The sequence below is a fragment of the Stomoxys calcitrans genome, chromosome 4 (genome assembly GCF_963082655.1).
Source record: "Stomoxys calcitrans chromosome 4, idStoCalc2.1, whole genome shotgun sequence".
Taxonomy (NCBI): domain Eukaryota; kingdom Metazoa; phylum Arthropoda; class Insecta; order Diptera; family Muscidae; genus Stomoxys; species Stomoxys calcitrans.
This window is the reverse complement of record NC_081555.1, coordinates 32,462,499-32,478,232: the sequence shown is the minus strand read 5'-3', so window position 1 is coordinate 32,478,232 and position 15,734 is coordinate 32,462,499. Positions and strand designations below refer to the sequence as shown.

General features: G+C 40.7%; 1 protein-coding gene across 2 annotated transcripts; it reads right to left on the bottom strand.

Annotated features, from left to right (window-relative positions):
• Window positions 1-1,986: 1,986 nt before the first annotated feature.
• Window positions 1,987-13,897, bottom strand: LOC106084522 (WSCD family member GA21586). Of its 2 annotated transcripts, none has more exons than XM_013248256.2 (7): window positions 13,341-13,897; window positions 8,635-8,787; window positions 8,435-8,564; window positions 8,261-8,371; window positions 7,947-8,198; window positions 2,472-2,641; window positions 1,987-2,400 (listed from the first exon to the last, which is right to left on the bottom strand). In XM_013248256.2, the coding sequence occupies exons 2-7, from the start codon at window positions 8,767-8,769 to the stop codon at window positions 2,248-2,250; spliced, it is 951 nt and encodes a 316-aa protein (XP_013103710.1). In that variant the 5' UTR covers window positions 8,770-8,787; window positions 13,341-13,897; the 3' UTR covers window positions 1,987-2,247. The 2 variants fall into 2 exon arrangements, with proteins under 2 accessions (XP_013103710.1, XP_013103711.1); XM_013248257.2 differs by having other exon boundaries at window positions 8,435-8,540.
• Between the last annotated feature and the right edge of the window lie 1,837 nt (window positions 13,898-15,734).

Here is a 15,734-nt window from a genome sequence, read left to right as displayed (position 1 = left end):
CATAATTCGCTGCAAGAAATCTGTAGATATCTGCCACCAAATCTTCAGCCACATTGTTCACTACTAATACGCGTGAGGTGAATACCGAGCTGACTGTGATGGTCGATGGAGAAATGATTCCGACCATCAAGTGTCCCAAAATACTTGGCGTCACATTTGACAGCTCTTACACATTCTCCCCACATGCCACAGCAATTTGCGATAAAGTCAAAAGTAGAAACAAGGTCCTCAAGTTACTTGCTGGCAGTACTGGGGGTGCAGACATGGAAACCTTGGCCGGTCTGTGGTAAGTTATGCAGCGCCAGTGTGGTCTTGTCAAATTTGTGACACGTAGTGGAATAATATTAAGATCTGTCAGAATGCCGCCCTCCGAACTGCGACGGGCTGTCTCCTCAGTTCTCATAAGATCCACCTCCATCAGGACACAAAGATGCTTCGAGTGCGAAGACATAACTACATGCTGTCTAAGTAATTCGTTTTGGGCTGTTATCGCAGAGACCATCCAAATCATCCTCAGTTCTCATGTGGAGCACCTCCATCAGCAGACAAAGATTCTTCGAGTGCGAAGACATAACTACATGCTGTCTTAGCAATGCTTTCTGGGGGGTTATCACAAGGACCATCCAAATCATCATCTTGTGGATAGATATGCACATGTATGTCTCAAAATTAGATATCAAATTTTTTTTTCTAAACTCATTTAAACTCCTTATTGCAAAAGTCAGCAAATATGTCCGGTTTGGGGGTATTGGCCCTAAAAACTATAAATATGTGGGGGTTGTTATGGTGGTGGGACGTCCCCTAGACAGTTGGTCCCTAATAGTGATATCAGATATGTGGTCTACTCCCAAATACCTATAATTTGAGCCCCATATTTCCATGGTCGGCAAACATGACCGGCTTGGGGGGTGTTTTGGGGAATTGGCGGCCACTCAGTGAGTTGGCCTTGAAAATATATATCGGATCCGTGTTCCACTTTAAAAGACCTCTTATGTGAGCCTCATATTGCAATAGTCAGAAAATACTTACTATTTGGGTGGTGTTGTGGGGTGGTGGGCGTGGCCCCATAGACACTTTTCCCGAATATTTATATCAAAGTCGTGCTTTACTCCAAAAGACCTTTCATTTGAGCCCCATATTGCTATGGTCGTAAATTTGTCCCCTTTGGGGGATGTTTTTGGTGAGAGGCGGCCCCTCAAACACCTGGTTCCATATTTGGATATCAGATTTGAATTCTACATTCAAATACCTTTTATTTAAGCGCCATATTCCCATGGTCAGTAAATAAGTCCAGTTTGGGGGGTGCTTTGGGGAGGGGGTGGACTCCCAGAAACGTGGTCCCACACTTGGATATCAGATTTGTATTCTAATCGCAAATACCTTTCATTTGAGTCCCATATTACCATGGTTGGTAAATATGTCCGATTTAGGGGCATTTTGGGGCTTGGGGTGGTCCCCCTAGCACATGGTCCGACAATTGGATATCAGATACGTTTTCTTATCCGAAATACCTTTCATTTGAGTCCCATATTATCGTGATTGGCCTAAATATAAGTTTCGTAGGTTGTAGGGTGGGACAGCCCCCCTAGGCACCCCATCCGAAATTTCGATACAAAATTTTTATTTTTAAGGGTACTATATGAGGGCACACAATCGTGATTTCGCTTAAATCGCACCAGCCATCTCTGAGATCTGACGTTTCTGAAAATGAGGGTAAGGGGGAGGGTCCGCCCCCCCTCAGATATCAAAAAATGTAGTACCCAATTTTCACCACGGGTTCATTATGCACCATCTGTGAATATTTCAAGAAAATCGGTTCAGACGTTTCTGAGTCTATAAGGAACACACAAACATACAAACAAACCTACAAACAAACACAAATTGATTTTTATATATACGATGACATTTCTATATTTTTTGCCTCATATTTCTGGTGTTTCCAGTTTGCTCCGCTTTTATTACTTAATTTAAAAAAAAGTCTTTATATAATATTGAGTAAATCATTATTTATTGTGTTATAGTAGTTATTGTATATTCGAAGTTTTATTCATTCGATAATGAAGGAGAGTAGAGTAGAGTTCTACCAACGATCGGACAAAGTTCTTAACATTGGCGCTGTGTTGCGAATTCGTTTAAGGTGTGAGCATTCCATATATATATAAACGTTGTCTGTGTATATAAATAATACGAGTTTTTATAAATGCGCTATGTCTAGACGAAATTATGTGAGATTGTGGCGACGATTTCCTAATTAACTGTTCTCCCCAAAACACTGTAGACATATTGTTTTCGTTCCTCAATGTTGGCTCTCATTAAGGGGGTATAGGGATCAAAGGATAGTACACGTTTTTTTCGCCGAAATATGCCCTCCTTTCGCACAAGGGCACATCTAAGGAGACCCTGTAAACAGAGAACAAATAAAATTGAGTATCGATTTAGAGTTTTTAAATGGAAAGGTGTTTCGAAATTACCTCGTCAATTGGAAAACGCAAAAAGTCTAAAATGCTCCTTAATTCTGGTTCAATGTTATTTATTAAATCATCATAAAAAACTATCTTAATGCTGCCTGTAAAGTTTCTAGCCCAATTCAGATTCATCAATTCCCAACCGCGTAGTTTATTTGTAACAAATTGTTGCCAATCTAGGAAAGGAAATAAGAAGAATTATATTAAAAATATAAATCATCATTCAACTAAACTTATAATAGCTATAGGATTTGAAGAATAGTATTGGAAACGCGTGATTTTAAATCACATGTTTTGTGTTTGAGTAAGTATTCTTATTTTGGATTATGTAGCCACCTAGTTATTACAACCACCACCGAAAGATGGGGGTATATTCATTTTGTCATTCCGTCGAAACAACACATCGAAATATTCATTTTCGTCGCTATAAAGTATATATATTCTTGATCAGCGTAAAAATCTAAGACGTTCTAGACATGTCCGTCCGTCCGTCTGTTGAAATCACGCTACAGTCTTTAAAAATAGAGATATCGAGCTGAAACTTTGCACAGATTCTTTTTTTGTCCATAAGCAGGTTAAGTTCGAAGGTGGGCTATATCTTGATATAGTCCCCATATAGACCGATCCGCCGATTTAGGGTCTTGGGCCCATAAAAGCCACATTTATTGTCCGATTTTGCTGAAATTTGGGACAGCGAGTTGTGTTAGGCCCTTCGACATCCATCGTCAATTTGGCCCAGATCGGTCTAGATTGGGATATAGCTGCCATATAGACCGATCCTCCGATTTAGGGTCTTAGGCCCATAAAAGCCACATTTATTATACGATTTTGCCAACATTTGGGACAATGAGTTGCGTTAGACCCTTAGACTTCCTTCTTTGATTTGGCTCTGATCGGTTCAGATTTGGTTATAGCTGCCATATAGACCGATCTCTCGATTTTAGGCTTTGGGCCCATAAAAGGCGCATTTATTATCTGATTTTGATAAAATTTGGGACAGTGAGTTATGTAAGGCCCCTCGACATCCTTCGTCAATTTGGCCTAGATCGATTCAGATTTGGATATAGCTGCCATATTGTTCGATCCTCCGATTTAGAGTCTTAGGCCCATAAAAGGCACATTTATTATCCGATTTTGATAAAATTTGGGACAGTGAGTTATGTAAGGCCCTTCTACATCCTTCGTCAATTTGGCCCAGATCGGTTCAGATTTCGATATAGCTGCCATATAGTCCGATCCTCCGATTTAGAGTGTTAAGCCCTTAAAAGCCACATTTATTATCCGATTTTGATAAAATTTGGGACCGTGAGTTATGTAAGGCCCTTCGACATCCTTCGTCAATTTGGCCCAGGTCGGTCCAGATTTGGATATAGCTGCCATATAGTCCGATCCTCCGATTTAGGGTCTAAGGCCCATAAAAGGCACATTTGTTATCCTATATTGCCGAAATTTGGGACAGTGAGTTGCCTTAGGCCCTTCGTCATCTTTCTTTAATTTGGACATGATCGGCATTTATTATCCGATATTGTCCGATGCGCCAAAATTTGGGACAGTAAGTTAGGTAAAGCCCCTTGATATACTTCTGCGATATGGCACAGATCGGTCCAGATTTGGATATAGCTGCCATATAGACCGATCTCTCAGTTTTAGGTTTTGGTCCCACAAAAGTCGCATTTATTGTCCGATGTCGCCGAAATTTGGGACAGTAAGTTAGGTTAAGCCCCTTGATATACTTCTGCGATATGGCACAGATCGGTCCTGATTTGGATATAGTTGTCATATAGACCGATCTCTCAGTTTAAGGTTTAAGGGCCATAAAATAGGCATTTATGTCCGATTTTGCCGAAATTTGGGACGGTGAGTTTAGTTTGGCTCTTCGACGTCCTTCTTCAATTTGGCCCAGATCGTTTCAGATTTGAATATAGCTGCCATATAGACCGATCTCTCGATTTAAGGATTTGGACCCATAAAAGGCGCAGTTATTGTCCGATTTCGCCGAAAATTGGGACAGTGCTTTGTCTTCGACATTTTTCTGCAACTTGGCTCCAGTCGGTCCAGATTTGGATATAGCTGTCATGTAAACCGATATCTCGATTTAAAGTCTTGGCCCATAAAAAGCGCATTTTAAATCCGAATTCACTGAAATTTGACACAGTGACTTATGTTAGGTTTTTCGATATCCGTATGGTATTGTATATAGTTTAGATCGGTTTATTTGTAGATATAGCAATTGTACTTATAAGTATTTGGTCTAAATCGGAACATATTTGGATACAACTTATGGGACATAAAGCATGCAATTTTCACAGGATTTTGATGAAATGTGGTTTATATATACACCCGAGGTGGTGGGTATCCAAAGTTCGGCCCGTCCGAATTTAACGCCTTTTTACTTATTTAGCACTGAAATTTTACAGTCACTAAGTAAAGCTTCAGCGGTAATATCTTCTAAGCGATTGGTGGTCTGAGTCTATTTCCAATTCGGCGGCAGATCTTAATTCCGTAAGTAGACTTCGAATGGTCTTCGAAGGCCCAACGGCTGCGCTTGAGACATCAGGCCGTAGCATTTTGATTGCTACAGAAACCTCGACTAGTGAGAGAGAGGCTGTATCAGGCTTCCCAAGTCGTAGGCGAATTGTCTGCTGGGGGGTCTGCGAAGACATCTGGTTCGACTCGGACACACCACAAGTGTTTAGCGCCCTGAGGATGAGAAGTGTCACTTAGTGGTTTTGACTTAGCAAAGTCCAGGCCAACCTTGGCTCGTTCTTATATCTCTAATGTGGACGCAGAAGTCCCCATGGTCTCACTTGGGGTAGTTGGCTGTAACATCCACTGAAAATAGTGAAATAGAAGAACGGACCCACCAATGTGGGTCAATGACTTTATTGCCAATAAAGGCAGGGAAAATATTTTTGATCCAACGGTTGGAAAATGTAGGCTTCACGATCGTGCTACAATGGATTCAGTCTTAAAGGATTTCACCAAAGCAAAAAAATTGTAGTTATGTTAAGGGGTCGAGAGACTGTAGAGAGTTCAGAGAAGAGAAGAGGTGTTCACCCATAATCCTATGCGGGGCACTGGCACAACAGATGCTCAACCGTCTCCAATTCCTCCTCATCCTGCAGAAATTCCTTTCTTCCCGAGTCCTTCGTCATGTCAACGACCTTACATTGCACGATGATCATAGTAGGAAGTCACCATCCCAAAGAGGCAACTCAAAGAAGGGTTGACCATAGGCGTCGCACTTCCAGAGTCCATCTTTGCATTTTCCCACGACCCACGACCTCATGCGGAGCCTTCAACAGCGCCTGACTATCCTCAAAAATCGTGACAGTCTGAGAGTGCTGCCGCTCCTGACTCAGGATCACATCCAAGGCTCTGAGGAAACCTTTGCCCATCCAGAAGTCTATGTGACTTCCTTATTCCCAAGGAATTCAACAAAAACCCCCCATCCAGCTTGGACCTATCCGCGTAAAGAGAGGGACCTAAAATGGCGAGACGCACACAGACCATAGGTCTCTCCCATGACGCGTAGTCGTCCCACGCTAGCAGCCTTCCGCAGAGTGATCGAAGCCCGAAATCCAGAGAGCGCCAAGTCCCTGACTTCCTCAGTCTGAGGGCAGTCTTGAACGACGCGCAATCCACATACAAGTACAAATTTTTCAGATCAAGTATCGTACTAAGCTCTGCTCTCTAAGCACTCCTCCTTGCCATTTACAATAAAATGACGATGTCATCAGCATAGGCAATCACTTTCACTCCTTCCTCCTCGAAGAACCGGAGAATCCTTAGCATAACCAGTAGCCACAAGAGGGGACAAACCCCCCGCCTGCGGGTCCCTCTAATTCTATAAAAATTCTATCCTAGTACACAACATGAATCCAGTTCATCAGAAGAGGGGGGACTATACCAACCAGAGAACGACGAATGCACCTCAACTTCATGTTATTAAAAGGCTCTTCTATATCCAAGAAGGCCACAAATTTCAGGCCGATTGTCGTCGGACACTTGAGAGAGAAAGACACTTGAGAGACAAAAGGATGCGAACATCAGGTATCATCTGCCCCATCGTAGGAAAGGGGTTACCAGCATACCTATACCAAGGTTCGGTCAGTAGATAGTGCCCTTCACGATAGTGCCCTTGGGAAACATAGAGAGACAAGCGGCTTCACTTCCTCTCTATGTTTCCCAACACATCGTGAAAGGCACTATCTACTGACCGAACCTTGGTGTATGCATGCTGGTAACCCCTTTCCTACGATGGGGCAAGATGATACCTGATGTTCGCATCCTTTTGTCTCTCAAGTGTCCACTTTTTTGGGTTTATGCCAAACCCGTTGGCCAATAACAATCAAAGCAGTTGGCTTGCAAAAGAGCTATTAACGCTTACACAGAAAAAAATTGGTTTCAATCACAAAATTAATTGATCCAATAAATTTTTTAATTAAAACTGCTCCAATCACGAAAATGATAATATCAACCATAGTTTTTGAAAAAGTGATTGAAAACAAGTAAAAGCGTGGTAAGTTCGGCTGGGCCGTATTTTGGGAACCCACCACAATGAATTCTGCTAAAAATTTAATTATATTTAGTTGAAGGGCATAATTTTATTCTACATACCAAACTTCTGTCAAACCAGCAAAAATAAAGCTTCTACGAACCAAACAAGGATAATCGAGAGATCGACAAAAGTTGGGACTTGTAAGGACTCAAGAAGTCAAATTGGGAGATCGTTATTTGGGAGCTACCGTACATAGCATTGTTGGAAGTCATTAGGGTACACCACATGCAAAATTTCAGCCAAATCGTACAAAAATTGGGGCTTTCAGGAGCTTAAGAAGTCAAATCGGGAGATCGGTTTATATGGAAGCTAAATCAGGATATAGACCGATCCGGACCATGCTTGACACCGTTATTGTAAGTCATAACAGAACCCTACATGGAAAATTTCAGCCAAATCGTACAAAAATTGGGGCTTTCAGGAACTCAAGAAGTCAAATCGGGAGATCGGTTTATATGGGAGCTATATCAGGTTATGGACCACATTTGGCACAGTTGCTAGAAATCATAACAGAACACTATATGGAAAATTTCAGCCAAATCGAACGAAAATTGCGGCTTGTAAGGGCTCAAGAAATCAAATTGGGAGATCGGTTTATATGGGAGCTATATCTAAATCTGAACCAAAATGGCCCATTTTCAATCCCTAACGATCTACATCAATATTTAGTATCTGTGCAAAATTTTAAGCGGCTAGCTTTTTGTTCGCTATCGTGATTTCGGCAGACGGACGGACATGGCTAGTTCGAACCAGAATTTCCTAGATCAATATTTCGAGGTGTTACAAACAGAATGACTAGATTAGTATACCCCCATCCTATGGTGGTGACTCGAAAAAGAAAATTTTGACTTAGGAATTCCGTACTACTTACAAAATCCTTAATTGCAAAGTTAATAAAATAAAAAAAAAATTGCTCTTACATTTTCCTTTCGTCCGTTTGTAACGGTCGGGTGATGCAAATCCAACATGACCACCACTTTGACGATTAAATTCTGCTATAATTGCCTTTTCTGGATCTCTAACTAAAAGTATTGCCTTAGAAAATGGGGCCCAGGCCTTTGGGCCCCATTCGTGGGTTTTCACTAATAACACAGAGCTGTTGCATATATTTTCCCCAGGAAAGCCGGTTTTCAACAATCCATAGTCTTTGTAAATACTTCCAGTCAATATTCCTAAAAAAGAAACGCAAATTCACAACAAGGCTGAGTTTTATTAAGAGGGCATAACCACTTACCAGTGGATTGTTGCAGCAAGTATCGTAACCATGTATTGCCACTTCCTGGAAACGAAGCCAATGCAGTCAATCCAGTCTTAGTGTTATCATCGTTATCGCTTATATTGGGATCTGTTATATAGAGAAATGTCATCCAAGCTATTATAAGAGGCTTTAATTAAACTCGTTACTTACTATTAAATTCGAAAGCTGCACTTTCAGGTTCTACTGGAAGCTCTGGTTGCATATATCTTAGTTCTTTGCACCATCTAATTGTCATCTTTTGATTAATACGAGGATTCTTTTGATTGCGGTAGTTAGGAAACTGTGTTAGAAGATTTCATAAATTCTGCTACAAGAATTTCCATTGCTACTAATACTCTTACAACACTTACCTCTGCAAAACGTTCAGTACGTATACGTCTAGGATGTGAACCAGGAACATTATTCATGGATAGAAATAGAACACCACCAATATATATAACAATTGTCACCGTTACGCCGCAAAGTCGCCAACCTTGTAATGCCATGCCGCCTCTTTTTCATTACTGTACATAAATAAAAAGCATGCAGTTGTTATGAAATCAATTGGTTGCTGTATGAAATATTTCAATTCATTCATTCATTTGCACATTGGTTTCTTATCTAAGTGTATAGCATGTTGATGAGTCTCTAGAGGGGTTTAGAGCTGGTATACGATGAATGAATGAAATAAACATGCCAGTAATAGTTTGATGCATATTGACAAACAAACAACTCTTAAATAGGAAGAGATAGTAAATGCAATCGCAAATTTGTCTCTGGAGGAGATAAACGAAACCCATCGTGTTAAGGTATTCCTCTACTAGATTTCTGAGACCACATTAAACTTAGAATCTTATAGTCTATGTTTACGGTAGACTTTTGAAGGCACAACCAATCCAAACACCATAGATTTCAAAACTTGGTTGATATTAAAGCAAATTATGATAGTTGCCAATGTAGGATGCCACAAAACTGAGACAAGTGGACGGTGATGCATATTTCGATTCACTTTACCTTTTTTTCAACTCTCCGACACCACCACCCACGGCGGAGCTACAACGACTATCGAGGAAGGTAAATCAACAGGAAATGAGGTACTAGCAGGGTGAGATGCTAACTATCACCTCATTTCGTGGGGTATTACCAACATTAATAAGCTGGGCCAAGCCTTGTTGCCAAAAACGGCAACATTTTTATACCCACCACCATAGGATGGGGATATACTAATCTAGTTATTCTGTTTGCAACACCTCGAAATATTGATCTAGGACCCCATAAAGTATATATATTCTGGATCGTCTCGACATTCTGAGTCGCCATGCCATGTCCGTCGGTCCTTCCGTCTGTCGAAATCACGATAGCGGTCGAACGCATAAAGCTAGCCGCTTGAAATTTTGCACAGATACTTAATATTGCTATAGGTCGTTGGGGATTGGAAATAGCTCCCACATAAACCGACCTCCCGATTTGGCTTCTTGAGCCCCTGGAAGCCGCAAGAACGGTCCAACTCGGTCAAAAACCTGATATAGCTCCCACATAAACCGACCTCCCGATTTGACTTCGTGAGCCCCTGGAAGCCTCACTTTTCATCCGATTTGGCTGAAATTTGCGACTAGCCGTTTGAAATTTTGCACAGATACTTCATATTGCTATAGGTCGTTGGGGATTGGAAATAGCTCCCACATAAACCGATCTCCCGATTTGATTTCTTGAGCCCCTGGAAGCCGCAAGTACGGTCCAACTTGGTCAAGAACCTTATATAGCTCCCATATAAACTGATCTCCCGATTTGACTTCGTGAGCTGCGGAAGCATTCGACTTCAAGGTTCATCTCAGGTATCTCAGGTATATTCGGAAACCTCTTCCCTTCCTGTGATAATGTGGTAGTCGTCGAGAAAAGCGTTGGGCAAAATTTGGCAAGATTGGTCAAAAAAGGAGCTTACAGTGGCTACAGAAGTGAAAATCAGGCGAAATACATATATGATAGCTATATCTAAATCTGGGCCGATTTCTATGAAATTCAGCAGTGACGTCCAGAGTCATAAGAAAATCCATCCTGCTAGGTTTCGCTTTATTGCAATATTTCTCAAAATCGGAGGAGCATTCATATGTGAGCTATACCTAAATCTGAACTGATGTGCCTCTGGCATCAGTGCCTCGCATTCGACTTCAAGGTTCATCTCAGGTATCTCAGGTATATTCGGAAACCTCTTTCCTTCCTGTGATAATGTGGTAGTCGTCGAGAAAAGCGTTGTGCAAAATTTTGGCAAGATTGGTCAAAAAAGCGCTTGCAATGGCTATAGAAGTGAAAATCGGGCGAAATACATATATGACAGCTATATCTAAATCTAGGCCGATTTCTATGAAATTCGCCAGTAATGTCTAGAGTCATTAGAAAATCTTTCCTGCCAAATTTCAAGAGAATCGGTTAACATATGAGCGCTTTATTGCAATATTTCTCAAAATCGGACGCTATACCTAAATCTGAACCGATTTCAAGCAAACTTCTCAGATACCGTGGCAGTCATCCAGGAAAGCGTTGTGCAAAATGTTGGCAAGAAAGGTCAATAAATGCGCTTGATGTGACTCTAGAAGTTAAAATCGGGCGATAGGTATATATTGGAGCTATATCCAAATCTGAACCGATTTCTATGAAATGTCGATAATGTCGAGTTAAGAGAAAATCCTTCCTGCTTAATTTCGAGAGAATCGGTTAACAAATGAGTACTTTAATGCATTATTTCTTAAGATCGGACGAACATATACATGGAAGCTATATCTTAATATGAACCGATTTCGACTAAACTTCTTAGATATTCTGGAAGTCGTCGAGGAAAGCGTTGTACAAAATGTTGGGAAGATCGGTCAATAAATGTGCTTGCAGTGTCTCTAGGAGGGAAAATCGGGCGATAAATATATATGAGAGCTACATCTAAACCTGGACCGATTTCTATAAAATTCACCATTAATGTCGACGATCAAGGGAAAATCCTTCCTGCTAAATTTCGAGAGAATCGGTCAACAAATGACTACCATATTGCAGTATTACTGCAAATCGGACGAACATATATCTGGAAGCTATATCTAAATCTAAATGGAGGCCACCGTAGCGCAGAGGTTAGTATGTCCGCCTATAACGCTGAACGCCTGGGTTTGAATCCTGGCGAGACCATCAGAAAAACATTTGTAAGGTACTATGCCATGTAAAACTTCTCTGCAAAGAGATGTCGCACTGCGGCACGCCGTTCGGACTCGGCTATAAATGAGAGGTCCCTTAACATTGAGCTTAAAAACTTAAATCGGACTGCACTCATTGATATGTGAGAAGTTTGCCCCTGTTCCTTAGTGGAATGTTCATGGGCAAAATTTGCATTTGCATATCTAAATCTGAACCAATTTTTTCCAATTTCAGTAGGCTTCGTATCTAGGCCGAAAAACATGCCCGTATTAAATTTTAAGACGATCGGATGAAAATTGAGGCCTGTAGTTTGTGCACAAATTAACATGAGCAGACAAACAGACAAATAGACAAACAGACAGACAGACGGACCGACAGACGGACAGGCAGAAGGACAGACAGAGAGACGGACAGACAGACGAACACACAGACGGGCAGACAGACGGGCAGACAGACGGACAGACAGACAGACAGACGGACAGACAGACGGACAGACAGACGGACAGATAGACGGACGGACAGGCAGACGGACAAACAGACGGACAGGCAGACAGACAGACGGGCAGACAGACGGACAGACAGACGGACAGACAGACAGACAGACGGACAGACGGACAGACGGACAGACAGACGGACAGACAGACAGACGGACAGACAGACAGACAGACGGACATACAGACAGACAGACGGACAGACAGACGGACAGACAGACAGACGGACAAACAGACGAACAGACAGATAGACAGACAGACAGATGGACGAACGGACAGACAGACAGACGGACAGACAGACGGACAGAGAGACGGACATAGCTAAATCGAATCAGAAAGATATTCTGAGTCGATCGATATATTTATCAATGGGTCTATCTCTCTTCTCCCTTTTAAACAAATGCACTAAGTTATAATACCCTGTACCTGTACCCTGTAAAAAGAGTTTATCAATTCCCGATGTGCTTTCTTCAAACTTATTGGAATATAAAATAATTTAATTTGCATATTTTAGCAGAATCTATGGTGGTGGGCACAAAGATCCGACCCAGCACGTTTCTACCATACTATTGTATACCCTCTTACCCAGGTTATCAGTATTTTCATTTTCAAATAATCCTTTATGGGTCGGTACCCAAACAATGTGGATCCTACCTTATATAGCGTTAAGGGTTCTCTTGCCATCCAGCACGGTCTGTGGTTGAGAGTTACAGGCGTATGTCTCGCCATCTCTATGCTTAAGCCCTACTACACCCAAACAACATATGACCCAGATATGTTTATAAATAAAAATAGCCCCTATATAAGTTTGTCATTCTATTTCATTTCTTGAACTCTGAAAAGCCTCGCATTTTGATCCATTGCTCTTCAATATGGACAAGAAACACCATTCAGATTGATTCAGAAATAGATACAGCTCGATATAAATCGATCCCCCGAATGGCTAACTGTCCCCTAGAAACCTTATTTATTGCCCGATTTCTCTTTCATATATTTTTATACATTTTTAGCTGAACCCGTGGTGATGATTATCCTTGGTTCATCGTGGCCGAGTTTAGCGCACTTTCAACATTTCAATTGTGTAAGGTTTATTTTAAAAGTTGTTTGTTTTATATTTCAATCACCGAGACAATATTAATCATCATTTTTTTTTTTTCTTAATTTTGTAGCCACATCATCACCACATTTTTTTATCTATGAGAGCTACTAAATCTATCGTATCTTCACTCATATGAGAATGTGTTCAATGTTATCCTATCTAATGGCTATTTAGCGAAATATTTGCAAATGATAAATCTTAACCAATTTCCCCCCCTAAATGTATGGATTTTCCCTCCTATGTATGTATGTATGCATGCAATTCCTTTACCTACATGTGTACACACATACATGTACATCTATTCACTTACTTTTATTGAGAAATTTGACTGGTATTAATGTACTTTCTGCTTGTTGTTGTTGTTATTGTGGTTTTCATGTTACGTTAATGGTTTTTACGTATTTTAGGGTAAATCTGCCTTATGCCTTCTTGTGCCACTCTCTCCTGTGCACACAGCACAGAGTTTTCATTACACAATTTCACTACTGGCAAATTACAATTGCTGGAAGCATGTTTTTTTTTTCTTTTTTTTTTTGGTTGCTGGTGGTGTCCCCCGTCACAGCGCGTATGGCAAATCGAAGAATATGTGTCGTTGAGTTAGAAAATTTTCATTGTTTTTTTTTTTTACATTAATTTGTGTGTTGTTAGGAGACCAAAAATTGGTTTGGTGGACTAATGTGATGTGTTGTTTGTGCTGTGTTGTTTCGGTTTCTGTTTCGAAGCGCGATTATGGAATATCTATCTACACAATTGATTTATTGTTATGGCAAAACTATTATAATAATTTATTGTATTGTATTTATTTTATTTTTTTTCTCTTCAGTTTATTCACTTGGTACGGGTATGAATGACTGACGGATGAGAATGAGGAAGAGCACTGCGAAAACAAATAATATTTTGATAAATCGTAATTCAACATAGTGTGTCGTGACATGCGCACTGCCTTGCTAATGTCTTGTTGTGCTCATTTCATGGGTTCGTTAAGCTTTTTATGAGCACGTTTATAAACAATTTAGCAAAAGCTTGGAAGTACCTAGGTAAACAAACGAAGAAGTTTGCAAAAGCTTCATAGCCATTGGGGCAGTGTTGCCAATGCTAGTTTCAGGGTTGTGTACTGAATGCTTTCAGGAGGAAATAAATAACGGTATTTTAAACACACCACCGTAAGATATCGGCGGGAAGTGGCTGTTATCGATAACTTTCGAGAACTCAATTGATGGTAGCTTAATAGGGTGACACAAAATATGAGAAAAGTGCATATAAAAACACTCTACAGCTCTATTAACCTAACATAGGTAAAATGTGCGAAACACTTTCAATAGTTTTGTGTTTGTGAAAACCATATTGTAAAAGCAGTTTATAAGAAAACAAGTAAGAGCGTGCTAAGTTCGGCCCGGCCAAATCTTATGTGCCCTCTACCATGGATCGCATTTGTCGAGTTCTATGCGCGGTTTCTCTTTTTTAGGCAAACAAAGAATATTGAATAAGAACTGTTATGCTAATGGAGCTATATCAAGTTATAGTTCGATTCGGACCATAAATGAATTCTAAACATTGTAGAAGTCATTGAATAATATTTCAGTTCATTTGGATAAGAATTGTGGGGGCTCAAGAAGCAAAATCGTGAGATCGGTTTATATGGGAGCCGTATCAAGCTATAGATCGATTCAGACCATATTAGACACGCATGTTAAAATTCATGAGAGAAGAAGTTGTACAAAATTTCTTCCAAATCGGATGAGAATTGCGCCCTCTAGAGGCTCAAGAAGTCAAGATTCCAGATCGGTTTATATGGCAGCTATATCAGGTTATGTACCGATTTGTGCCATACTTAGCACAGTTATTAAAAGTCATAACAAAACACCTCATGCAAAATTTCAGCCCAATCGGATGCGAATTGCGCCCTCTAGCGGCTCAAGAAGTCAAGATTCCAGACCGGTTTATATGATAGCTGCTGGAAGTGATACAGTTGTTGGAAGTGATACTAAAACACTACGTGCAAAATTTCAGTAAAATCGCGCGAGAACGAGTCTAGACCCAAGATCGGTTTATATGGAAGCTATATCAAAACATTGACCGATTTGAACCATACTTTGCACAGTTATTGATATAACAAAACACCTCATGCAAATTTTCAGCCAAATCGGATGAGAATAGCGCCATCTAGAGGCTCAAGAAGTCAAGACCCAAGATCGATTTATATGGCAGCTATATTAGGTTATGAACCGATTTGAATTGTACTTAGCACAGTTATTGGAAGTTATAATAAAACACCTCATGCAAAATTTTAGCCAAATCGGATGAGAATTGCGCCCTCTAGAGGCTCAAGAAGTCAAGACACAAGATCGGTTTATATGGCAGCTATATCAGGTTATGAACTGATTTGAACCATACTTAGCACAGTTGTTGAAAGTGATACCAAAACACAAGGTGCAAAATTTCAGTAAAATCGCACGAGAATTTCGCCATCTAGAGGCTCAAGAAGTCAAGACCCAAGACGGTTTATATGGCAGCCTCCTCATTGAGAAGGCCACCGTAGTGCAGAGGTTAGCATGTCCGCCTATGACGCTGAACGCCTGGGTTGGAATCCTGGCGAGACCATCAGAAAAAATTTTCAGCGTTGGCTTTCCCCTCCTAATGCTGGCAACATTTGTGAGGTAATATGCCATATAAAACTTCCCTTCAAAGAGGTGTCGCACTGCGG

Coding starts and splice junctions, on each gene's coding strand:
- LOC106084522 (XM_013248256.2), bottom strand. CDS start 8,769: ATGGCATTACAAGGTTGGCGACTTTGCGGCGTAACGGTGACAATTGTT. Junction 8,372..8,434: donor TGCAGCTTTCGAATTTAATA/GTAAGTAACGAG, acceptor TCTATATAACAG/ATCCCAATATAAGCGATAAC. Junction 2,642..7,946: donor CAAACGGACGAAAGGAAAAT/GTAAGAGCAATT, acceptor TTCCTTTCCTAG/ATTGGCAACAATTTGTTACA.